Raw genomic sequence first — 26,616 nt, 5'->3', positions numbered from 1 at the left:
TCTCGAACTCTTGACCTCAGGTGATCTGTCCACCTTGGCCTCCCAAAGTGCTGGGATTACAGGTGTGAGCCACTGCGCCCGGCCACACAGGGCATATTCACAAGCGGAGGACAGTCACCCATAGAAAGACTACTATACTTAGTGCCTAGTGCATAGATATTAAGATGGGATCATGTACCCAAGGAAACAGCAAGACCAGATGATGAAACATACACCCAGAGATGGGTGCACATATGCGCACAGTGCCAGAAATGGGCACACACAGCATCAGCCCCCTGCGCCCGGACAGCATCTATCCCAGGAGCACACTCACAACCTCTACCAGCTCCAGCGTGCTGCAGAGCCAGCCATCGAGAGAAGGGGTCATGACATGCCACGAGAGCCCTGGAAGTTTGAGGGTGGGTCCTCAGGGCTTGGCCATGGGAGTCAGCACAGCAGGACACTGGCAGGCACCCATATTGACTCATCTTGTGGGCGGCTCAGCACTCCCTAATGCCCCCAGCAGGCAGACGGCCTTTGTTTCCTCTCTACCACCTCCCCTGGGGACCAGGAGAGAAGTCACAGCCAGGCTGCTGATTGGAGGGAGGGGCAGCAGGCAGCAGGAAGCCCCACCCAGTGGTGACTTTACGGAGAGATGGGTTCAAAAGAAAAAATACAAGAAGACTTGAGGTCTTCAATGAGGTTGGTGCATTCTGAACTTATTATACAATGTGGTGGCGCAGGTCTCCACATTCCCCACGTGCTGGCCCCTTCAATCCTTATCATGCCCTGCAGGTAGACACCACTCTCCTCATTTCACCGATGAGGAATCAGAGGCCTAGAGAGACCAAGTAACTTGTCCAAGGCCACATAGCTAGTAACTGCCAGAGTTGTGATTTGAACTGATGTGGTCTGGGTTCTGGGCGCTGAACCGCTATACCAGGCCACCCTGCCACTCCATCCAGCAGGTGCTATAGTCTGAATAGCTGCCCCAAAATTCATGAAATCCCAACCCCCATGGTTCTGGTATTAGGCGGCAGTGCCTTTGGGGAGGTGATGGGATTAGCACCTTTATAAAATAGGCCCACAGGAGCTTGTTCACCCCTTCCACCACGTGAGGACATGGCAAGGAGCCATCTGCGAGCCAGGAAATGGGCCCTTACCAGAGAGAACCTGTTGGCACTTTGAACTTGGACTCCCAGCCTCCAGAACGGGGAGAAGTAAATGTCTGTTGCTGATAAGCCACCCGGTCTATAGCATTTTGTCTTGGAAGCCTACATGGACTCAGCAGGGTTAAAAGCAGATTTTGAACACATATGAACATGGGTTCACATTGACAAAGACACTTCCTAGTGGTGCATCCTTGAGTAGTTCAATCCACGGATGGCTGCTGAGCACTTAGGAGCACTAGAGAGGCAGTGGAGATGGACATAAGGGAGAGGATGCGCTCTGGGCCAAGCTTTGTGCAGAGCACTGAAATGAAAGCCCAGAAGGCTGAGAATATCCTCGGAAAAACCAACCAGCTAGGGTGCAGGTGTCCCCTCTGTGCTAGAGGTGCACCCAGAGAGGAGGAACTCTCCCAGCTTGGGGTGGGGTCAAGATAACCCCTTGGAGGAGGTGACAACTGTTTTAAAGGTTCTGAGTCCACCAAGGGACAGTGGGGCAGAAAGCAGGGCAACGCAGGCTCAGGGCAATGCAGGCTCAGGGCACAGCATATGCAGAGAAGTGAGGGAAATGTCAGGGGACCAGGGGACAAAGTTTGAGACGTGTTAAGCCTGTGGAACTGTGAGTCCATGAAACCTCTTTTCCTCATAACCCCAGTCTCAGATAGTTCTTTAGAGCAGTGTAAAAACAGACTAATACAGGAGTCTATCAAGTGCAGGATGAGGTCACTGTAATGATGACAGTCTTTTTTTTTTTTTTTTGAGATGGAGTCTCGCTCTGTCGCCAGACTGGAGTGCAGTGGCATGATCTCGGCTCACTGCAACCTCTGCCTCCTGGGTTCAAGTGATTCTCCTGCCTCAGCGTCCCGAGTAGCCACCACGCCTGGCTAATTTTTGTATTTTTAGTAGAAACAAGGTTTCACCATGTTGGCCAGGATGGTCTTGATCTCTTGACCTCATGATCTGCCTGCCTGGGCCTCCCAAAGTGCCGGGATTACAGGCATGAGCCACTGTGTCTGGCCAACAGTCTGTCATTATGGATGGCTCAGTAGGTGCTGTCATGGCCCTGCCCTATCCTGTGGCATTTGCTGTTCCCATCATGCAGACAGCTTCTGCCTGTAGCCCCCTGTACTCTCTGCCTCAGGGCTTTGGGGCCATGCACAGCAGGTTGGAAATATCTGGGAGATAAGATCCTCAGAGCAGCTTCCAAGGGCACTGGGAGTTGGTGATCAGCATTCTACTTCTTCCTCCTCCGGTGGAATAGTGAGAGGCACAGTCTACATTGTGTCCTGGAGGTTCCCACTGGGACTTAGCTCTGGTTGCTAACAGTGGTAACTTGCTCACTGACATTCTTTGAACTGGCTTCTTTCCTCTCCTTGTCCCACTTCCTTACCTGTGCTTCCTGGGATCACCTCCCAAATCCACTACTTGTCCCAGGGTCTTCATGTGAAGGAACTCAACCCAAAACAGTGGCTCCAGCCCTTTGAGCTTCAGTTTCCTCCCTGTCCTTTGGGAGTATACTGAATGCTGTAAAAGCTGGGAGGCTGCACCCACATGTGAGGCTCCCAGCACCGGGCCCTGCACCCAGCAGGTACTGGGTTGGCGCCTCTCTCTGCCTTCCTCTCTCATACATATGATAGGTGTTTAAGAAACTCCCATCTGGCCAGGCACAGTGGCTCTCGCCTGTAATCCCAGCACTTTGGGAGACCTAGGCTAGCAGATCATGAGGTCAGGAGTTCAAGACCAGCCTGGGCAACATGGTGAAACCCTGTCTCTACTAAAAATGCAAAAATTAGCTGAGGCAGGAGAATCGTGTGAACCTGGGAGGCAGAGATTGCAGTGAACTGAGATCACACCATTGCACTCCAGCCTGGATGACAGAGAAAGACTCTGTCTCAAAAAAAAAAAAAAAAAAAAAAAAGAAACCACCATTTTCTCAGACTGCCTGGAACAGCTGAACACTTCTTTCCTTCCAATCAACCTCCACAGGTTAGCCAATCCCTCAGGCCTGACAGGTCCTGAGGCTCCACTGAACACCTTCCACAAGACCTCCCATGCCCGCAGCAAAGGACTCCCTGGGGACTTCCTGACAAAAGGATGGGCCAGAGGCACATGCTATCTGGCAGATGAGGCTGTCTGGGTTCCTCTAGGATAAACAGAAATCTTGAGTGTGTCTCTGCACTGAGCCAGGCACTGGCTAAGACTTCTCATATACTATCATGTTTAATCCTCTCAGCAAACTGCAGGCTACTAATTCTTGCTCCAATTTCGCAATCCAGGAACCTGGCCTCAGAGTTACAGAGTTGGGTTACTTTCCCAGGCTACCACAGCCAGGCAGGGGTGGAGCCAGGATTCAGACCTTAGTCTGCCAGAAAGAGCCCAGGATCCTCACTGGGAGAGCAGGAATGTGCCATGTCCCCCTGCTGTCCCCATGCCTGGCACAGGCTCTGAACAGAGAAGGAGCTTAGAAATGCGTGTTGGGCTGAACTGAACCAAATCAAAAGACTCCAGAGGAGAAGAAAGAGCCCACTTCCTGTTGGACACAAAGTTCCCAGGGCGTTTCTGCAGCGCCAGCTCCTTGTGCAGGGCCTGGCACACAACGATGTTCAAGCAAGGCTTGGGATCCATAAAGGAGCAAACATTTCATATTCTCGGCCAGAAGTTACACTGGGGCCCAGACCTATTATTGCATTAAGAGTTGCACAATATGATTTTCTAATTCTGTTATTCCTGCTTCATTCTTGTGTGAAAAAGACTTTTCCTTCATCAACTGTCCACAGCAAACTCCTTCCCTGCTCTGAGCTAAATCCGCATGTCTGAAGGAAGTTGTCCCGCGTGTCCCACTAAATACAGGCTCCTTTCAGCTCCCTCAGGAGGCGAGGTGGGAAGAACCTGTAGCAAGCACCTACTCTGTGCTTTAGCAAGTGCCATCTCCTTTCATTTTCACAACAGCCCCTGGGTCGGAGCTGAACAGCCCTGCTGGATGGATGAGAAGACCCAGACCAGGGGAGTTAAATGACTTGTCCAAGGTGACCTGGCAAGTTACAGGCTGAACTGGGATTGATCCCAGATCTACCTGGCCCCAAAAGTTATGCCCTTTCTCCACCACCCACTTTCCTTCCAGGCCCGAGTGTCTTCCCTTCCTGCTACACTGTGGTCGGTGCAGATCTCAGAACGTGTAAACCTGGTGACACCAGATCCGTCACTTGACAGTGAGTGAAGGAAGTACCCAGGGATCGGCTTACTAATTCTAGGGGTCAGTGAATTATTCATGCCATCATTAACTTGGAGGCCCTTTCAGCCTCACCTCTCTCCCCTGCTCCGGACCCTCAGATCCTGGCCTACCTGAGCTCGGCAGACCTGTGGGGGCCCCTGGTGAGGAGATGCTGGCAGAGCGGGGGGCTTGCCTGCTGCTGGCAGTGGCACTGCTGGGCCCAGGGCCCCGGGCCCAAGCCATGGAAGGTAGGCACTCTTGTGACAGACACAAACTGGGAGGGGAAGGAGGTGGGCAGGCAGCAGCCAGGGGCTCAAGAAGTTTCTACATGGGAAGCCAGAAAGCAGGAGGTCCTTTTAGGGGACGTGGCTGAGTTGAGAATGTATTTGTTCCTGAGATGGGGAGAAGACAATATTTATTGAGTGTCTGCCATGTGTTGGATGTTTCACATGTAGGTTGCATTTAATATGCACAACAAACTTCAGGGTGGATGTTAGTCCCCCATTTTCCAGATGAAGAAACTGAGGGCTAGAGATATTAAGTAACCTGTCCAAGACTACATGGTCACCAAGGTTGAAGGGAATGGCTCCAAAAACTATTAAAGGTTTATTGCTAAAGAGGTTTTTTTTTGTTGTTTGTTTTTTGAGACAGAGTCTTGCTCTGTCACCCACGCTGGAGTACAGTGGCCCAATCTCAGCTCACAGCAACCTCCACCTCCCGGGTTCACACAATTCTCCTGTCTCAGCCTCCCGAGTAGCTGGGATTACAGGCGTGTGCCACCACAACTGGCTAATTTTTGTATTTTTAGTAGAGACGGGTTTCACCATGTTGGTCACGCTGATCTCGAACTCCTGACCTCAGATGATCCGCCTGCCTCGGCCTCCCAAAGTGTTGGGATTACAGGCGTGAGCCACTGCACCCAGCCTATTGCTGAAGAGTCTTTATGCTCCTCTTGAGACCCTGCTGTCCATCCCACTGCCAAGCAAGTGAAATCAAAGTTCCTTCTTATGGTGTTCAGTGCCCTCTGAGTGTGGGCTCCAACTTCCATATCGTATTGAGCCTCAGTTTCCTGCATCCCTTGGGCATCCCATGCTCTGACAGGGGAATTACAACCCCTTCTGCTTCACCCTGAGGGATCTTAAGTCCTGCTGTCCCCTCTGTCTGGAAAATCTCTTTTCCCTTTTTCCACCTGAGAACATCTGGCTCACCCTTCAAGATCAGATCAAATACCACTCCCTGCATGGCCTTCCACATCCTCCATCAACCTCACACGCGCCTTCACTGGGGCTCCTGGAACCCTCTGCCTGCACTGTGGTCCCCAGTGGCTTTGAGCTGCTCTGGCTTTTCAAGCGTTGTTTACCTGTCTGTGAAGCCGGGGTGGTATCATTTCACCCTTCTGCAAGGCTCAAGTGGGGCTCAGGGAGGAATTGTACCTTGCCAGCCACCCAGTCACTGACAGAGATGGGACGGGCACCCAAGTGTCTCAACCCATGCCTGGGTGGTGGGAGGAGCTAGCTGTTCCTATTTTCCAGCCACTGGGGCTTAAGGAGCCTTGGGGTAACCCTGGGCATCAGTGTGCCTGGCTGGGTCCTAGTGGACAAGGCCTCTGCTTATGCTGATGACTGGAGCCACCTGGGCTGTAAGCATTTCTCTGATGCTCTGGTGTCTTTCCCTGTCCTGTGGGTAGGGCTGGGGGAAGGACAACAACAGGCATTGGACAGAATATCTCTTTGTCCTTTTGCCATAAAGGTATGAATTAGATGCCATTCCTGCCCTGTCCCACTCCAAGATCCAGGCAGAGAGCCAATAATGTGCATCTGTGTGGCCCTCACACAGCCTTTAGCTCATCAGCGCTCACAGTCACCCAGCAAGGGAGGCACCACTGTCCCCATTTCACGGCTCACAGAGGCTAAGTGCACGTGTGTCTGAGCCTTTGTCCATGCCATTCCCTCCCTGCAAATCTTCTCCAACTGATGAAACTCATTCTTCCTAGACAAACTCAAATATCACCTGGTCTGGGAATCTTGCGCCTCCTTGATACTGCTGGCCCCAGGAAGATTAGATTTCCTCTCCCTGGGCCCCAGAGCCCTTTTGTGGCCACAGTGCAATCACGCTGTGTGTTTTGTCTTATTTCCCTGACTCCCCCTGCCCGACCCCATGGTGAGCTTCCCACGGAGGGGCCCATTTTGAATCAGCACAGTCCTGGTACAGGGCACATGTTTAGCGAGTGTGTCTTCTCTTACGGGGATTTAGTTAAGTATATTCTTCAGGATGCTTTTGGTTGCAAGTGACAGAAACTCAACCTGGATGAGTTTAAGCAAAAAGAAGAATACATTGGCTCTGTAACCAGGGAGGCAGGAGGTAGCCGAGCTGGGCTCAGGGATGCCACAGCCAAGGCCTCTGGGCTCCAGGGCCACTTCCACTTTTCACATGGCTCTTCCGGTTCACAGAGGGGGTTTTTCCTTAAGCCCTGAGCATAAATAATTAAAATATATATATATATTTTGAAACGAAGTCTCACTCTGTCTCACCCAGGCTAGAGTGCAGTGGAGTGCAGTCGGCTCAGTACAGCCTCTGCCTCCTGGGTTCAAACGATTCTCCTGTCTCAGCCTCCTGAGTAGCTGGGATTACAAGAGTGCACCACAACACCCAGCTAATTTTGTATTTTTAGTAGAGACGGGGTTTCACCACGTTGGCCAGGCTGGTCTCGAACTCCTGACCTCAGGTGATCCACCTGCCTTGGCCTCCCAAAGGGCTGGGATTACAGGCGTGAACCACCATGCCTGGCCAATAATAATGTTTTTAAAAATTTAAAAGAGTCAAATACCGACCAAATGCAATGTATGGACCTTGTTCCACCCCCAGGGCTCCCCCTCCCAGTCAAGGGAGCAGAAAGGGAAGAATCCCTATGTGGGCATTCTGAGCAGAACTCTGGCCCAGCCTGGAGCACACGCCCACCCCGCAGGCCAGTCACTGTGGTGGTGGTGGGAGCCCCAGGACTCCCCAGCTAGAGCCAGGCGTCCACCCCTGGGGCAAGGAAGAGGAGAGACGGTTACTACGTGGAGGCAAGGAGGGGAGCAGTGTCTAAAAGAGGGGGCTATTGTTGCAAGAGGCAGAGGAAGAGGTATTGGGCAGACCCAAAGCAATAGATGTCCACTACAGCAAGTAACGTCCCTTTCCGGGGCTCAGTTTTCTCATCTGTAAAATGAGTCAGTAGCACCTGCCCTGCCTAGTTCATGGGGCTGTTGTGAGGGTTATATAAGATCATTCACTCACTCATTCATTCAGCAAATATACACTGAACACCAGCTTTGTGCCAGGTACTGCTCCAGGTGCTTGCAATACAGCAGGGAGAGGGACAGAAATCCTTGAGCTCATAGAGCTTACATTTTTGTGGCAGGATACTGAACCAAATCAATAAGTAAAATAAATAGTATGTTAGATCATGATGAATTCTATGGAGAAGCATATGGCACTAAAGAGAGAGAAGGAGCATGAGCTGGGGAGAGGGTTTCAGGTGTAAATAGGGTGGTTAGGGAAGGCCTCGCTGAGAAGCATATGACATTAAAGAGACAGAAGGGGCATGAGCTGGGGAGAGGGTTTCAGGTGTAAATAGGGTGGTTAGGGAAGGCCTCGCTGAGAAGGTGACCAGGGATGTGCTGGCTGTTTTGTTAACTTTTAATTATGAAAAATTTCAAACACACCCAAAGCACAGAAAATCATACAATGAATCCCTATGTCCCCATCAATTATCTTCAATAATTACCAACGTTCTGCCTTTCTTGTTTCTTCTATCTCACCCCAGCCCCATTCTGGGAGGTGTGGAGAAATCTAAAGCATATCTCAGATGCCTATTATTTCACCCATAAATATGTCAGAATATGTCTCTAACAGAGAAACACTTAAAACTATATGTAACCTCAATACCTTTATCCTGGTATAATAAGTCCTTAATTAAAAAAAAGAAATTTTAGAGACAAGGTCTCTCTCTGTCACCCAGGCTGCAGTGCAGTGCTGTAGTCATAGCTCACTGCAGCCTCGAACTCCTGGGCTCAAGTGGCCCTCCTGCCTCAACCTCTTGAGAACCTGGGACCACAGGAGCACTCCACCACTCCCGGCTTCATTCCTTAATTTATGTGCTAACTCAATTCATGTTCAGTTTTCCCCAGTTATTGGCCAAAAAATATATATATAAAATATATATAATATATTATCTATAAATATATATAATATATTATATATAAATATATATATATATTTTATAATTCATTTGTTCAAATCAGAATCCAAACAAGGTCCATCCATTGCATTTGGTTGATATTTGACTTTTAAATTTTTATGAAAGTATTATTATTTGTACAGACAGGGTCTCACTATGTTGCTCAGGCTGGTCTCAAACTCCTGGCCTCAAGTGATCCTTCTGCCTCGGCCTCCCAAATTGCTGGGATTACAGGTGTGAGCCATGGCACCCAGCCTTGACTCTTTTAATACACCAGTTGTTCCTCCTTCCCCCCTTTATCATTTATTGTTGAAGCCCCAGCGTCATTTATCTTATAGAACTTCCCACATTCTGGACTTGCCAAAGGTATCCTCATGGAATTACTTAAAATGTCCCGCTAGCTTCCATATTTACTCTAACTGTAGACAGAAGCAGAGACTTCCTGAGATTCATATTTCTTGATTTTTTTTCAAGAAGATATTTACTGGCCAGTGTTAGATACATCAGTGGGTTCAGGGTTTGTTAGCCTGGTCTATTTGCTACATGCACCACCATGCACGGCTAATTTTTAAATTTTTTCTGTAGAGATGGGGGTCTTACTATGTTGCCCAGGCTGGTCTCAAACTCCTGGACTCAAGTGATCCTCTTGCTTTGCCCTCCCAAATTGCTGGGATTACAGGTCTGAGCCATCATGGCCAGCCAAAATTATGTTTTCCTAGTGTTGTTATTATTTCTGAGGTCTTCCATAAATAAGTTTTCCCGGCCAGGCGCGGTGGCTCACGCCTGTAATCACAGCACTTTGAGAGGCCCAGGTGGGTGGATCACTTGAGGTCAGGAGTTCGATACCAGCCTGGCCAATATAGTGAAACCGTGTCTGTACTAAAACTACAAAAATTAGCTGGGCATGGTGGCAGGTGCCTGTAATCTCAGCTACTCAGGAGGCTGAGGCAGGAGAACTGCTGGAACCCAGGAGGTGGAGGTTGCAGTGAGCCAAGATCATGCCATTGCACTCCAGCCTGAGCTGACAACAGCAAGACTCAGTCTTAAAAAATAAATAAATAAAAATAAAAAGTTTTCCCTCACCATCTATTTAGTTGTCCAGAAATACAGTCCATATAGGGAAGACCAAGCAGATGTTAAATTTCTATTTATCAATTTCCTTAAAAAAATTGATAAATAAGTTAGTGCCTAGCAACCTGTAAAATACACCAATGAGTTTCATTTTTTTTTTTAGATGGAGTCTCGCTCTGTGGCCCAGGCTGGAGTGCAGTGGCTGGATCTCAGCTCACTGCAAGCTCCACCTCCCGGGTTTACGCCATTCTCCTGCCTCAGCCTCCCGAGTAGCTGGGATTACAGGCACCCGCCATCTCGCCTGGCTAGTTTTTTGTATTTTTTTAGTAGAGACGGGGTTTCACCGGGTTAGCCAGGATGGTCTCGATCTCCTGACCTCGTGATCCGCCCGTCTGGGCCTCCCAAAGTGCTGGGATTACAGGCTTGAGCCACCGCACCTGGCCTATGTATATGTTTCAATCCACGGCAAGCATTACTCTCTTTTGATGCTCAAATTGTACCTTCTTTAGCCACTGGAAGCCACTTCAAGTAGGTTTCTGTGTCTTTTTTTTTTTTTTTTTTTTTTTTTGAGATGGAGTCTTGCTCTGTCACCCAGGCTGGAGTGCGGTGGCACAATCTCAGCTCACTGCAAACTCCACCTGCCGGGTTCAAGTGATTCTCATGTCTCAGCCTCCTGAGAAGCTGGGATTCCAGGTGTGTGCCACCACACCCAGCTCATTTTTGTATTTTTAGTAGAGACAGGGTTTCGCCATGTTGCCCAGGCTGGTCTCAAACTGGTGAGCTCAAGCAATCGGCCCACCTCAGTCTCCCAAAGTGCTGGGATTACATGCGTGAGCCACTGCGACTGGCCAGGTTTCTGTGTCTTTTGACACAATCTCAGCAGTCTTTGATAGCTTCTTTGCTGTTTAGCATAGCAAGATAACCAAGCATATTTTGTGTAGTTCCTGTATTAAACCTGGTACCAGACATTGCTCTAAAGAGCCTTGTTCATTTTAGCTGAACATAAGAATCCTAATCGAAAGCCTAGAGGTATAAAATGCTACTGGATTCTAGGCCTTCTTGGTAAACAGAACTAGGAAATAAATTTTTAAAATATAAAAATAAATCAAGTTCACACTGATACTTTCAATTCAAATTAAGGATCACAAGAGTTTTACTTACTATTTTAAATTTATATCTATCAGTCTGGGCGCAGTGACTCATGCCTGTAATCCTGCACTTTGGGAGGCCGAGGCCAGTGGACCACCTGAGGTCAGGAGTTTGAGACCAGCCTGCCCAACATGGTGAAACCCTGTCTCTACTAAAAATACAAAAATTAGCTGGGCGTGGTGATGGGCACCTATAATCCCAGCTACTTGGGAGGCTGAGGCATGAGAATCGCCTGAACCTGGAAGGCAGAGGTTGCAGTGAGCTGACATCATGCCACTGCACTCCAGCCTGCACTCCAGCCTGCACTACAGAGCCAGACTCCGTCTAAAGAAAAAAAAAATTATACCTATCACTCTTACACTGAAAATATTGGTTTCTATTGACATTAACTTACTTATTTGCTCTAATATATAATAATTGTAAAATGATATTTAATATTATTACTAATAGTAAGTTTACTGAATATAGTTTAAGATGTTGTTGCGGTTCATTTTGTCCTTGAGATATATCCCACTAGGACTGTGTGGTCAAAACACTGTCTTTCAAAGTCATTTGAAATCATTTTTCCCCATGTGACTGTGCCTCCAAGTTGGTAAGATTCAGTTTATTTGTTTCAGTATGGGATATTTAGGGGTTACTTAACTTTTTTTGATGTCTTAAAATTATATAAAATATTTTATGTTCTTACAAAGTGAAAATTATGAAACAGGGCACATTTAAGGAGATCCAGCCATCATACCTGCTTCCTCCCCTCTTTTTACTACTTCCCCTGACAGAGAATTATTCTTATTGGTTTCTTTCCATTGTTTTCTTTTGTTAAACACAAGCAAATCTGCGCATATAAAAATGTACTTTTAACATTGTAGTAGACTGTGCATATTTTCACTTGCGGGGTTATTATTATTATTAATTTCAAAATAATGTTTTAATAATTAACTTAAATTCCCTACTGCATAATGTTTTAACTAACATTCTGAGGCCCTGCCTGACACTTCCTGTCTCTTTTCCTGGCTTGCTTTTTTCTCCATAGCTTCTCACTGTGTCATAAAAATATATATACACACACACACACACACACATATATATATATATATATATATATATTTTTTTTTTTTTTTTTTTTGAGACAGAGTCTCCCTCTGTCGCCCAGGCTGGAGTGCAGTGGCATGATCTCGACTCACTGCAACCTCCGCCTTGGGAGTGCAAGCAATTCTCCTGCCTCAGCTTCCCATGTACTGGGACTACAAGTGCGCACCACCACGCCTAGCTAATTTTTGTATTTTTAGTAGAGACGGGATTTCACTATATTGGCCAGGCTGGTCTCGAACTCCTGACCTTGTGATCTGCCCACCTTGGCCTCCCAAAGTGCTGGGATTACAGGTGTGAGCCACTGCACCTGGCCCCATAAACTCTGTATTTTCCCTGCTATGTTTATTGTCTGTCTTCCCTGCCAGAATGTAGGCTCCACGAGGATAGGGGTTTTGTCTGTTTTGTATCTGCCGTGACCCCAGCACCTAGAACAATGCCTAGCACTGAAACAGTATTTGTGGAATGAATACCAGCATGCTTGATCAGCATCTGAAGAATAAGCAGATGCATGAGCAAATAAACACATGGCCTTGTGTTCCCTCATTCCATCCCAACAACCCAGCTTTGTAGCTGGGCCCACTGCCCTTACCACATGTACCCAAGACTCCAGCACGGAGTCTCGGCCATCCTTCTCTCTTGCCCCAGGTGTCAAATGTGGGGGTGTGCTCTCAGCACCTTCTGGAAACTTCTCCAGTCCCAACTTCCCTAGACTGTACCCCTACAACACAGAGTGCAGCTGGCTGATCGTGGTGGCTGAGGGCTCCTCGGTGCTGCTCACCTTCCATGCCTTTGACCTGGAGTACCATGACACCTGCAGCTTCGACTTCCTGGAGATCTACAATGGGGCCTCACCAGACAAGGGCAACCTGCTGGGGAGGTTCTGTGGCAAGGCGCCCCCGCCGCCCTTCACCTCGTCCTGGCATGTCATGTCTGTCGTCTTCCACTCGGACAAGCACGTGGCCAGCCATGGCTTTTCTGCGGGCTACCAGAAAGGTTAACGGGGGGCCTTAGGGACCTGGTGCAGTGGCTCACACCTGTAATCCTGGTGCTTTGGCAAGCCAAAGTGGGAGGATGACTTGAGCCCAGGAGTTCAAGGGGGGATTTGGCAGTGGAAGAGCTGGTTCTGGGGTGGAGGTGGGAAGATAGCAGCAGGGCTCAGGTGAGACCTGCAGGGTCTCATCATCTTGGCACATAGGCTGCTCTGTATCCTGCATGACCCACCTCTCATGCATAGTTTATAAGGCAAAAGCAGCCGCCTCACCGTTCATGACCATGCTGGTAATCCTGGTAGCTGGGGTTCCCACCTTCATGGCAATGCTCCCCATGCCTCCCTCCATTTCTCCCAGAGTCCTCAGAGGGTCGCACTGTGCTCAGGAATGAGGCTCTCACGCTCTACTACCCTTGTCCTTCTTGTCCTCTATCATGGCATAAGACCACAGGAGGGGACACCACTGCTGTTGCCACCTTCTGCGGCATCCCACCACTTCACAGCTTGGGAATCCTTGCCTGAGTTCCCGCAGTAGGGTCTGGGTGGAGCTGGTGACTCTTATATCATGTGTCCCTAACCCCTCCCTCCTTCAACCAGGCTTGACACGTGCCTCTCGCTCTAGTGAGGGGAGAGGAGGCCTTGCTCTTCTTGTTCTCTTTGACTCACTCATCCTTGTCCCCAGGTTCTGTGCAAAGGCTCAAACCTCCTGCTTCTTCCCAATGCCAGAATCAAGGCCTTGTTGGTGTTAGCTCAAACAGTAGACACCCACAGAGGCTACTGGTCCCCAGGGTCCACCAACAGCAATCCCAGGGGACTCAGGTGGGACCCCAGTCGCTGCTGCATTTAGAAGGATGGAATTGTAGAATGCCACAACACAAGAACCATAGGCTGATCTAATAATAGTTTTGGAATTTTAGACCCTTAGATTTGTAGAATGTTAGGATATCAAAGTCATAATACCATCAGCCACATTTCCCAACAATTTTTTTTTTTTTTTTTTTTTTGAGACGGAGTCTCGCTCTGTCGCCCAGGCTGGAGTGCAGTGGCGCTATCTCAGCTCACTGCAAGCTCCGCCTCCCGGGTTCACGCCATTCTCCTGCCTCAGCCTCCCGAGTAGCTGGGACTACAGGCACCCGCCACCTCGCCCAGCTAGATTTTTGTAATTTTTAGTAGAGACGGGGTTTCACTGTGTTAGCCAGGATGGTCTCGATCTCCTGACCTCGTGATCCGCCCATCTCGGCCTCCCAAAGTGCTGGGATTACAGGCATGAGCCACCATGCCCAGCCTGTAAATTCATATTTTAACTTCTTATAAGCCAATCATTAAAAACACAAATAAATATGGATGACCTCCAATGAGTTAAATTTTTAAATGTAGAATATTTAAATTTTAATATCTTATTAAGGACATTAAAAACTGTGGGTGCTATCTTTTCATTACATTAAAAGAGAGCTTGAAATACAGCATAAGAATGAAATTTGCACCAGCTGCCAGCAGGTGCTCCAGGGGGCTGCTGGGGAGCCCCAGGGGACAGTTTGGAAGTCTCTGCGAAGGTTGTTAGTGTTGGAAGGGATCTCACAGGCTATCTAAACCTGCCCTCTCATTTCACAAAATCTGAGTACCTGAGAGGGCCTTCATAAAGTCACACGGCTGGGCCAGCACTGGGAAAAGACGCCAAGTGCTCAGACGCCCCATCCAGAGCCCTGGTCACACAGCCGTGCCATAGGGTGAGACGCTGGAGTCTCAGGAAACACATCCCACATGTGCCCTCCCTGCTGGTGACCTCCAGCAAGTTCCGGCATTCACCCACACTTGCTGTGTGTTGTACTGGCCAAGTTGGCTTCCTGAGAGTTTCCAGCAGCATATTCTGACTCTGCTCAAGTCTGAGCCCAGTGGATCAAGCTGGTTCAGTCTTATGATTTCTAATGTTCCAATGAGGCTCAGAGAGGCGGGGTTACTTCCCCAGAGTCACACAGCTAATAAAAGGCAGAGATGGGAGACTACTTGTCTTCAGACGTCAAACCAAGCTCTACTTCATCAGGTCCTCTCTCTAAGTCTCGGTTTCCTCATCTGTTAGGGAGGTTTGATTACATTCCTGAGCTCAGGCACCCCAGCCTCTGTGCCCCACTGTGCCTCATAGGAGTGGATAGTGAAGGTCACAAGGGTCAAGTGCACAGGGTCCACAATAAGTCTTCCTGGGTTCAAATCCTACTTTCTCAGTTACCAGTCGGGTGACTACTCTCAGGGGCCTGACCATGTTCCTTGGGCCCTGCCACTTCAATGTGCTTCTGCCAGCCTCCACAGTTCTTTGTTGGAGGGTTTTTTCTGAAGTCTCAGTAGGTCACTCCCAGCCCACAGCAGCCCTCCGCCTGCACTCTGGGGAGTTGGCATATAAATACCGCAGCTCCCTTGCTCCTAGATTGACAGAACTCTGAAGTGTGTGCTTTACCCTGTTCCCAGAGTTCCCCTGCAGGTTAGCAGTTGGCTTGAACACACCTCCTCTTTTGTGTCCACTCCCTCCCTCCCCACCTGGGGGCTCCTGGATCTCCCAAGCAAACTCCTTGCACTCAAATCCTTATCTCAGGGTCTGCCTGGGATAAACTCAAGTAAGCTACTGAACTTCTCTTTGCCTCCCTTTTCTTAATTATAAAATCAGAGAAACTGCAGCATAGTCCTTGTGGGGCTAGTCTGAGGATTTGAACAGGCAGCCTAGGTGCCAAGTGCTAGGCCTGTGCACGTGCTACACTTGCTACTTGGGTAGCAGGTGCTCGGTGGATGGTAATGAGACCCTCATAAGATACCTCTGGGGGTAGCATGTTGGGGTGTCTGGTTCTCAAGGGAGGAAATTGGGAACCACAAGGAGAAAGAAAGGTCAGCTTAAGTGGGCTCCCTTGCAGATGTGTGTGGCGGCGTCCTGACTGGCCTGTCGGGGGTCCTCACCAGCCCTGAGTACCCCAACAACTACCCCAACAGCATGGAGTGCCACTGGGTGATCCGGGCCGCTGGCCCTGCCAGTGTCAAGCTGGTGTTCGTGGACTTCCAAGTGGAAGGCAATGAGGAGTGCACCTATGACTATGTGGCTGTGCTTGGGGGGCCTGGCCCCACCCGTGGGCACCACTACTGTGGCAGCACCAGGCCCCCCACCCTCGTGTCTCTGGGCCACGAACTGCAGGTGATCTTCAAGTCCGACTTCAACATCGGAGGCCGTGGCTTCAAGGCCTACTACTTCTCAGGTAGGAGGGGCTGGAGCTCCACCCCGAATCCTCCTGTGCCTACTGGGTTCCTATCTTCCCATTACACTTGCAGGGATCACACCTTTCTGCCCCCCAGCGGCCTTGGGCTTTCTGCACTGTCTCTGCCTGGAGTGCTCTAGCATACCCTTGGCCAATGCCAAGACATGAGCATGTCACCTCTGCGAAGACTTCCTGTTTTACCAGAATTGATCCCTTTTTCAACTCCTTATAGAAGTTTTTTACACTATGATCTAACATTTGTCTCTTCTGTATGTGGTTTGCATGTCAATCTCCCCGGTCTGACTGAGTCCCTTATGGGCTTATCTCTGCACCTGGCACATAGTAGATACTGAGTATTTGTACAAATGAATGGATGAAGTCATGGGAAGTTTATAGTCTAGTTAGAGAGATTATAAGGAAACAGACAATGCAAGCCATTATGATCTGTGCTATCCATCAGCAAGAATCATGGATGACTTCGTGGAGGAGAGAATTGAGCAGTACCCTGAAGGAGTTAGATGGAAGCAGAAGGGAAGGGTGTTCCAAGCGGAAGGAACAGCATGTGCAAAAGCCTGGAGGGCAAGGAGTGTTTGGTATGCTCATAGTACATGCCAAATGGGGCAGTGAGAAAAGGGGAAAGGCCAGGCACGAACCACATCATCTGTCAAGCCAGGGAGTTTAGAGGTAACTCTGAGGACAGGTATTGTGTATTATTAGTGAATTCCTAACAGGGCCTACACCCGTGATGGGGACTGTCAGCTGGAATGCAAGTCCCAGCTTTCAGCAAGTTGCAGTTTAAAACAAGCTTTGGGATCAAGCATCCCAACTTTCAGCTAGTTGGGATCAATTGTCTGGTTTGCTAGCCATGGTGCCCACAACCTGCCTGGTGGTTTTAGGACCACTGTGGCGCCTGCTGCCTAAGCTGTAACTGCAGAGGGTGACTTCTCCCCTCCCCTCACTGTTGCTCCTCCCACCTCCCCCTCCCCCACCCAGGACAATGCCAGGAGGTATACATGACCATGCGGGGCAACTTCTCCAGCCCACGGTACCCCAGTTCCTACCCCAACAACATCCGCTGCCACTGGACCATCCGCCTGCCCCCGGGCTACCGGGTCAAGGTATTCTTCCTGGACCTGGACCTGGAGGAGCCCAACAGCCTGACCAAGACCTGTGACTTTGACCATCTGGCAGCCTTCGATGGGGCCAGTGAGGAGGCACCCCTGCTGGGGAATTGGTGTGGACACCACCTGCCACCACCTGTCACTTCAAGCCACAACCAGCTTCTGCTTCTGCTGCACACGGATCGCAGCACCACCCGCAGGGGCTTCTCCGTGGCCTACATCGGAGGTCAGCTGGGCTGTGGGAGTGGGTCCACTGAGGGGGAAGGGGAGGCTTTGCAGCCTCAGTCTTTGCAGCCTCTTTCCTCCATCCTACCAGTTTGTCCTGCCCCCCATGAATGGTCTTCTCCAGTGCCTTTTCCGTTGGCTATACCCTTGCCCACTCTCGGGACCCCTGAGACTGGACGGCACGGCTCCCGCTTGTTTCCACTATTGCAGAGCCTCCTTCCCGAGCTCCTAACTTCACAAGTCCTCACCCCTCCCCATCTGGTTCCTTCCCCCTGGGCCCCTGGCCCCTCTTGTGTTGTTACTGGTGCCCTGTATCCAGGGGAAATAGAAAAAATATGCTAGTATTGTTTATGGCAAAAAAATTGGTATAACCATAGGGATGCCTACCAGCCCTGCTTGTATCATTCAGAACTACTCATTGAAAAAATGGTGCTTGTTTTTCCTCACTCAAGAAGAAGCCTGGAGCTAGGCAGCTGCTGCATTGGTCCAGGGGCTCAACACTGTTCCAAGTGTTATCTCTGGGACTCTCTGAGCCTCACAGCTACAAGATGGCTGCCATAGCTCCAGGCATCACATCCATGTTCAAGGCTAGAGAGGACAAGGGAAGTGCCAGCTACAAATGACTCTTTATCAAGAAAGCAAAAGCGTCTTTAGAACCTCTCACAAGACTTTTACAAAATGTCCAAACAGTTTGAACTCAGTCAGATGGCCCTGCCTTGCTGCAGAGGAAGCTGGGGAGCTGGTATTTGGCTTTCTCAGACTCCATATTATTGTGTAGATTTGTCAGCCAAGAGGGTCCACCGTTGCTTCCCTCCTCCCACCCTTCCTTGTCTACGGGCGCAGAAATGTCTGCACTCTGCACCTATCGTGCTCTCTTCCTGGCCAAGCAAAGCTCCTCATTGTGCAGGTATAGCAACGGAGGTGCTGAGAGGGGAAAGGCTTCATTGTGACCACAGGGGCAGTCAGTGGCACAGCCAGGATTAGAACTTAGTCTCCTGCCTTCTTCTTGCTTGTTTGAGAGGGGCACGAGGGAGGGGAGCCCAGAGCTAAGCTCAGAGAGACCAGGGTCACGTCCAAATGCTGCCATTTACTGATCATCCAAGAGGGCGCATCTGTATAAGAGGTTGATGAAGGCCCTAGACAGGTGGTCATGAAGGCCAAAGGAAGTAACAAGGTCCCTGGATCCAAGGACATCTTTCCTTCAGGAAGGTGTCTCAGGCCTGTTCAGCATTTAAAAAATCTTTCCTTGCTCCATATGCAAGGGGAGTTGGGGCCAGAGATGGAGGAGATGGTGAGCTACAGCAAGATTGTGGCAGAGCCGTGAACTTGGGCAGGCCCAGCCCCTTCGGGCCTCGGTGGGCTCCACCTGCAAGCTGGGGTGGGAGAGCTGTGGCTCTGTTAGCACAGCCCTGGAGAGCCCAGCTCCACTGGCTCTGCCTCTGCTAGCTGGCATTGCCCTGTGTCTCTGCGGGCCTCAGTTTTCCACCTGTAAGATGAGGATATTGACGGAAAGATCTTTAAAGTTCCTTTTGCCTCTGATAATCTTATTTTCAGAACTCTCCCAGGCCTTCTCCCAGCCCTGCGTGATTTAGGACAAGCCCCTTCTGCAGAGAAGGAGAGAAAGTTAGGGGGGGCTCTCATCCCAGCTCCTGTTCCAGGGGCTTCAGGGCAGGAGTGCCCACTCCAACTCCACCCCACATCCCTTCCCCTCAGATCCCTGTGGGGGCCCAGGGGCAGACAGGAGCACTCACACTGGGCGAGGCTCCAGATGCGGCCCAGGCTGCAGGAGGCCTTCCCACTGGGAGGGCAGCCACAATGCCAGTTGGGGGTGACACACAGTTCAGCACCACCGAGATCATCGTGGGAGACGGCTGGCCCATAAATCCCTGACTGCCCAGACACCAGAGGCTGAAATATGTCTGAGGCATTTCCCGGAGAGGGGCTGAGAGTTCCAGGCCTCTCCCTGCCAGCTCTCTTTCCTTTTCCTCCCACCAGGCAGCCGCCTTCCTTTGCCCTTCCTTCACCCCTGCCCCTGCATGCATGCACATGCACACACACTCACACACACACACATACACACACACATGCTCACCCAAAGCAGACACTGTGAGTCATGTGCGAGCGTCCTGGCCAGGAGGGCTGCAGGAGGCTGCTGAATAGGGCGAACAGACCACGAACTTTGAAATCCTGTCGACCCGGTTGGCCACTGCAAACAACTTCATCTCTCAGAGTGTCAATTTCCCAACCTGTAAAATGAGTTTAGTCACATCTACCTCCTGGGGAGTCATTGTAGGGAGGGAAAGTGAGGCTTCCCTTGCTACCCTTTTTAAAACTGAAACTCTCCTTCCTCACTCCTCCCCAATTCGTTCTACTCTCCTGCTCTTTCTTCGTTGCTTGATTTTCCTTCGGGGCACTCTGACAGGTGGGTGTATTTTACTTTTATTGCCCCCTCCCCCATCTAGAATGGAAGCTCCACAAGGCAAGAATTTCAGCTGTGTTTTTTCCTCATTTTTGTATTTGTGGTGCTGAGAATAGGGCCTGCACATAGTAGGCCATCAATATATTTGTTAAATAATTAAATGAATTGCCTGGCACATGGCCAAGAGATTAGCAGATGAACTTTATGATTATTAAGAACATTCATTCATTCACTCAGCATTCACTGGGCTTGCCAAGCTCTGTGCTGGGCCCAGAGGACGCTGAGAGAATCAGACTCGGTGCCTTCCCTGAGGAGCTCACAGCCTGATGGAGTTGAACGGAGTAACCCGTCTAAGATATCCCTTACCGTGCCCTGTAGGATTCCATAAGAGCTTTTCCTACTCTGGGCCTCAGTTTCCCCATCCACCACCCTTTGTGGGAGGGTGGGGGGCGTGGGGGAGGTGAGGGTCAGACTGCCTGACCCTAAGTCCTCCAGCTCCTCCCTCCGGTTCCCAGTGGTGCCCATGAATGTGAGCTGCTCCCGCACGGACTTCCAGATCCTGATCTCCACGCAGGCGCTGGCCCCGCTGGAGCGGACCAAGGTCTACCTGGGCAGCCGGAGCTGTGCTGCCCAGGAGGTCGGCGGCAACTTCAGGATCCAGGCCCGCTTTGATACCTGCGGCACTGAGTCTCAGGTAGGGGCTGCGGGGAGGGGGCAGGCACAAGGGAGGGACTCTGACCCTGCTGAAAGGCATCTGACATTCCTGAAAATTCAGCTTCTCCTGGCTCTGGGGGCCACACAGGCCTGGATGCAGAGCCAAGCCCTTCTTGGCTTTACTTACCTCAACCAATTTGCTCAGGGTAAATGTAGCAAAGAACTCCAAGAGGAGAGACAGAGGAGAGGGGTCCCTCCGATTCCCAGCTCTCTTCCTTTTCTCTCCCCAGCTCTCTTTCCTAACCCCAACTGCTGCTGCCTAACCTCAGCAGCAATCTAAAGACGCTACCGGTCACTCCTGCTACAGGGGCCCTGTTGGCTGGTCCTCCCCTTTCCCTTCAGAGCTCCCCAAGGACCCTGAAGACCTCACCCCTTTAATATGCAGAGCTGTGGGAGCCCTGCTTCTCGCACCCCTCCCCAACCTGGTGATCCAGATCCATCCCTGGGCTCCACAGCACAAAAGGCCCTTTCAAGGCACAGGATCCCCTCCCTCAAAAGGCTGTGAGGCTTACAAGCCCATTTTCCCTACTATCCTTGTATTTTGGAGGCCGTGAACCCAGACACGGGGCCCTTAGAGAGTCACTGGGCAGTGGCTCAAACACCCTAGATATTTGTATGCTTAGGGACAGGTCAGGAAGTGGGGTACGGAGAAAAGGAACAGTGGCCGCTGTTGGAAAGACTCCCCAGCCTTGAAATCCAGGGGCTTTGCAGTCTGACTTAGCAGAAATCATGTGCTTTCCAGCAAACCCTCCCTCGCCACCCAACATTAGCCACATGTATGCCTCTGGCCCCTCCAGGCCACCCTCTGCCTGTCCGAGCCTCCTGGCAGTCACCATCCTTTTGACCTGAGAAGAGGAGGAGGGTAGGGGACCAGTCCTGGCTGCCGAGGTATTCTGCCCTCCCCCTACTCCATGCCCTAAGTCTCCCAGGGGTTTTGTTTGGGACAGAACCACATTCCATAAAGTCATGGAATGGTGGAGACAAAGAATCCGAGAAGCAGGGACTCAGGAAATCCTGGAACCAAGGGCTCACATACACTCACAGTCTCATAGTCACAGAACCACCACCAGAACTCAGAAACACAGAACCATGGAATCGTGGGGTCAGTATCTTGGAAACATAAAATCAGAGAACCTTAGATTCATGGATTCTTAGTGTAACCCTTATAAATCCTAGACCCTCAAGGATCAGTGTTTGCATAGAGTTGCTTTCGAAGATACGCAGCTCAAACAGCTGACGACAATAAAAAGTAATGCCAATCTTTATGTGCATCTCTTTAAAAACATTAGAGACTTGACTCCCTCCACAGCCATCAACACCCCATGTTGTGTGGCTTTTCTTTGTCAAGTCTGTCACTCATCAAAACCCCCAAAAGATGCCCCCCACCCCCATTCTCTGATTTGTCCCTCCCTTCCTTGTTACATAGATTAACATTAGCCTTTCACTGGGTCCCCTTCCCCTCTCAGGAGTCTTTCTTTCCCCAGTGTCCTGATTCTATATCCCAAAAATCCAGGGCACAAGTTCTTCTCAGATGGGAGCAGGAGCTCCTTTGGGGACATGGAAACAGAGCCTTTTGGAAGCCCAGACTTGGAAGAGACACATGAAGTCACCTAGTCCATAAAACTGATTTGTGACCAGCCTGGTCAACATGGTGAAACCTTGTCTCTACTAAAAATATAAAAATTAGCTGGGTGTGGCAGTGCACTCCTGTAATCCCAGCTACTTGGGAGGCTGAGGCATGAGAATTGCTTGAACCCGGGAGGCAGAGGTTGCAGTGAGCCAAGATGGCGCCACTACACTCCAGCCTGGGCAACAGAGCAAGACTCCATCTTTAAAAAAATAAATAAATAGCAAGAACAACACACACACACACACACACACACACACAAAGAACCCTCCTGATTTGTGACACCTGTTCAACCCCAAAAGGGTCACCCAGTCTTCGGTGCTGGGGACTTCCTACTATTCATGGCTGCTGTGACTCTGCTAGGCAGCTTTGATTTTTAGAAGTGTCCTCTCAGAAGTGCTACTTGCTAGATGGGGACAGTTAGGAAACCCTGAAGAAGCCAGTGGCTGCGGCAGATTGGGCGTGGTTGGGAGAGTAGTTCTGCATCGCTGCTGACCATGCCAGACTGCCCATCACAATGCTGCCCTCCAGCCTGGGCCTGCAGGCCCATCGTCTCAGGGCCACTCGACTCCTTCATCCGAGGTGGGGAGGGCAGCAGGGTGCCAGGCTCCCACATTTTGTTCCTCGATGGCTCTTCCCAGCACTAGGCTTCTGTCCCTGGGGTGGCCAGGGACTCAACAGCAGGATACCTACTGCAGATATCATCGAGAGAAAAGGCTGCAGGGGGAAGCCACACAGCACCGGGGTCAAAGCTCCTAATGTGGAGGCAGGAGACTTGGTTTCTGACCTAGCTCTGGGCAAGTCATCACCCTTCCAGGCCTCAGTGGTCACATCTGTAAATTTGCCAAGGATAGAGGATTGGGGTCGATGCTTTGAAAAGCCTCCTTTGGTTCTACATTATTTTGTTTGAGTGAGGTGTGATGGCCAAGAGCACAGTTAAGAGTTGGGCAGATCTGAGTGAGAATATAGGCTCTGTCACTTGTATGCTGTGTGACCTCAGGCAAGGGATTTAACCTCGGGGCCTTAGTTTCCTCCTCTTTAACATGGTTTTGTTTTGTTTTGTTTTTGAGACAGTCTCGCTCTGTTGCCCAGGCTGGAGTGCAGTGGCCGGATCTCAGCTCACTGCAACCTCTGCCTCCCGGGTTCACGCCATTCTCCTGCCTCAGCCTCCAGAGTAGCTGGGACTGCAGGTGCCCGCCACCACACCCAGCTAATTTTTTTGTATTTTTAGTAGACATGGGGTTTCACTGTGTTAGCCAAGATGGTCTCAATCTCCTGACCTCATGATCCGCCCACCTCAGCCTCCCAAAGTGCTGGGATTACAGGCATGAGCCACCATGCCTGGCCACATGGGGGTTTTAATGGTACCAGTAAGAGAAGGTTGTTGTGAGAATTAAGTAAGATATTTAAAAATATAGAGCCTGGACCATGGTAAATGACCCCAGAACATTAGCCGGAGAAACATTGGCATCAAATCTGATATTGTCCTTCCAGACAGCTCACCCTCACGGTACCCCTTTTACAGATGGGACCACTGAGGCTCAGAGTTAGGACTCGAACATAGGCTCCTTGGGCTCTGCCCCCCTAGTACTGAGACCCCCACATATATAGGGAAACAAGGTCAGCCCAAGCTCCCTCAGGTGTGACGAGTACCCTGTGACCCCACAGAGAAGAAATAACACTTCAGTGATTGTCAGCGTGCTGTACATCGACTTCTCAGCCGCAGGGCGGGAGGACATCCATGAGTACGAGGTCCGCTGTGAGCCGCGGCGCAAGGAGGCTTCCGTCCACCTGCTGTCTGGCTCTCACTGGCTGGGTTCCTATGCTGCCACTGCGGAGCACCTTCAGGAAGCACCATCCGGGGATGAGGCAGAGGCACTGGAGGGTCCAGTGACCATGGTGGCCCAGGATACCAGTGACATCGTCTTCCTGGGGCTTTGCATCCTGGCTGGAATCCTCATGGTTATTGCCATCGTGGTCTTGATGCTGCTTTGAATAGACAGCATAGGGACCTGGCATCTGACATGCCTGGGAAGCAGCTTAGGGAACTGCAACAGGGGTGGGATGGGGACTTGCTGACTTGGTGACCATGGGCAGGTCACGTCCCTCTCTGAGCCTCCGTTTCCTAGGGACAGCCATTCTACCCTGCTATCTCACAGGGCTAGCATGAGGCTCAGAGGCAGGCAGAGATGGATAAGAGCTTTGTAATCTGTAGCATGCTGTGTATGTATATGCAATTGCTGTTATTAATTTTAAAGATATTCTGCTGTAGAAAAGAACTCTTCCACGTGTGTTACTTGTCAGTTTGGATAGTTGTGGTCACTGGTGGCAGAGTGTAGATAAAACTGACTCGTTCTATAACTTATATGGGTGCTTTACCAACTCAGGGTACAAATAAAAGCACTACTAATTTTCCTTCCTCCCTCCTTCCCTCCTTCCTTCCCTTCCTTCTTCCTTCCTTCCTTCTTTCCTTCCTTCCTTCCTTCCTTCCTTCTTTCCTTCCTTCTTTCCTTCCTTCCTTTCTCTCTCTCTTCTCTTTTCTTCTCCCTTCCCTTCCCTTCTTTTCTTTTCTTTCTTTTCTTTTCTCTTTTCTTTTCTTTTCTTTCAAGACAGAGTCCTGCTCTATTGCCCAGGCTGGAGTGCAATGGCACATTGTTGGCTCACTGCAATCTCTGCCTCCTTGGTTCAATGAATTCTCCTACCTCAGCCTCCTGAGCAGCTGGAATTACAGGTGCCTGCCACCACACTCATCTAATTTTTGTAGTTTTAGTAGAGATGTGGTTTCACCATGTTGGCCAGGCTGGTCTCGAACTCTTGACCTCAGGTGATCCGCCTGCCTCAGCCTCCCAAAGTGCTGGGATTACAGGTGTGAGCCACTGCACCTGGCCTTATTTTTCTAATTAATTGCTCATCTTAGGCCTTCATTAGCAGGAAGCTAATGAAGTATCCATCCAGGGGCCTTCACCCTCCTGAATTGACCCAGGAACCCTGGGAACTTTGTCTAAAGCAGGCCGGCTCTGCCTCCAAACTCCAGGAATAGAGAAAGGGAGCCAAAGTCCGATCCAGTGCCCTCACTTCAGCCCCTGCCACATGGTGTCAGTGTTGAAGGCTGGACCTGCACATCTTGGGCGATGCTTGTCCGTGAAGGTGGCAATGCCCTGCTGGGTCAGAGCGCCATATAAATCAGGGCAGGTCACACACTGTGCTCAGTCGTGAGGCTGGAGCTGAAGGCTGGTGTCTCTCTTTCATGTTGGAGTTTTTCCTTAAATGTCTGTGATCCTTGACAAAAGCTGATTGAAGTCCCACATGTCTCTGTCCTTGCCCCTGATGCCAAGCTCAGATCGCCAGTCCATCTTTGCCCTCCAGAGGAGTTCTCTTTGGAGCCCTCTGTACCCTCTCCTGCCTTTGGACTTCAGTCAGAGCTACTCCAGTCTACTCAGAGCTACTCCAGTCCACCCACATTTTCTAAGTTCATATCACAGTGGGCTGGGGTTGGGTTTCCCACCCTTCCTCAAGGGAAGACCTCTGGGATTATTATGCAAATTGATCCATTCTTCTCAGAGCTCTCCTTGACACCAAGAAGTGAAGCAATCTTGTTAATGAAAAATAAACAAAAAATGCATTTATAATACACCATTTTCCCCTGCTCATCTTTGTATTTGCATAATGCTCACTCCAGAGAGTCCTTTCACAATAGCAGAAATCTCCAGATTGACCATGCTGCCCACTGGCATCAAGTTAAAAAAACTGCGGCCCAATTACAATTCACTCCACAACCCAACAAGCATCCACTGGATTCCCGATTTTGTGTCTGTTGTTGTGGCAGGCTCCAGGCACACAGCAGCACACACGTCGGACAAGATTCCTACCTGCGAGACGTTTGGTGTGGGAGAGCAGAACTGGGGAGGGAGAGGCATAGATGCATCGATAACTTGGAAAAAAAATAAGAAAGAACCAATAAAGTAAGAAATGAATTAAGCAGGGGAAAAAGTTGCCTGGACATTAGGAATTAAAATGGGTTCAAGTCCAACTGGAAGAGTTTAAAATGGGTTCAGGCTCCTCTAGCGAATTAGGGACTTTTGTCAGGGTAGGTGTGCCAGCAGGACAGTCTTGAATCTGCCCTAGGGTGTTGGGAGTAGAGGTCTCTTCCTCTTTCTCTCCTACCCACCTTCTCACCCTCAGTCTTGAGCCAGGTACCTTCAAGCCAGTTACCTTCACCAGTCAGGTGCCTTCATCCTCATGAGCCCATTCCCTTCTCTGGCTCAGTTTTCTTTTTTTATTTCCTTCCTTCCTTCCTTCCTTCCTTCCTTCCTTCCTTCCTTCCTTCCTTCCTTCCTTCCTTCCTTCCTTCCTTCCTTTCTTTGAGACGGAGTCTCACTCTGTTACCAGGCTGGAGTGCAGTGGC

At 50.1% G+C, this 26,616-nt stretch overlaps 1 protein-coding gene across 1 annotated transcript; it reads left to right on the top strand.

The window, feature by feature from the left end:
• Positions 1–4,266: 4,266 nt before the first annotated feature.
• CDCP2 (CUB domain containing protein 2) lies at positions 4,267–24,477 on the top strand. The gene is made up of 7 exons (XM_025361656.1): positions 4,267–4,354; positions 4,444–4,604; positions 12,530–12,877; positions 15,770–16,105; positions 17,099–17,452; positions 20,386–20,564; positions 23,880–24,477. The coding sequence occupies exons 2-7, from the start codon at positions 4,526–4,528 to the stop codon at positions 24,204–24,206; spliced, it is 1,623 nt and encodes a 540-aa protein (XP_025217441.1). The 5' UTR covers positions 4,267–4,354; positions 4,444–4,525; the 3' UTR covers positions 24,207–24,477.
• The last annotated feature ends 2,139 nt before the right edge of the window (positions 24,478–26,616 follow it).

The sequence above is a fragment of the Theropithecus gelada genome, chromosome 1, assembly GCF_003255815.1.
Source record: "Theropithecus gelada isolate Dixy chromosome 1, Tgel_1.0, whole genome shotgun sequence".
Lineage (NCBI taxonomy): Eukaryota > Metazoa > Chordata > Mammalia > Primates > Cercopithecidae > Theropithecus > Theropithecus gelada.
This window is presented reverse-complemented; position numbering and strand designations above follow the sequence as displayed.

What these genes read in the sequence shown, in the direction of transcription:
- CDCP2 (XM_025361656.1), top strand. Translation starts at nt 4,526, where the DNA reads ATGCTGGCAGAGCGGGGGGCTTGCCTGCTGCTGGCAGTGGCACTGCTG. An exon ending in CAAGGCCTACTACTTCTCAG is followed by an intron (nt 16,106 to 17,098) that starts GTAGGAGGGGCT and finishes TCCCCCACCCAG; the next exon opens with GACAATGCCAGGAGGTATAC. An exon ending in CCTGCGGCACTGAGTCTCAG is followed by an intron (nt 20,565 to 23,879) that starts GTAGGGGCTGCG and finishes GTGACCCCACAG; the next exon opens with AGAAGAAATAACACTTCAGT.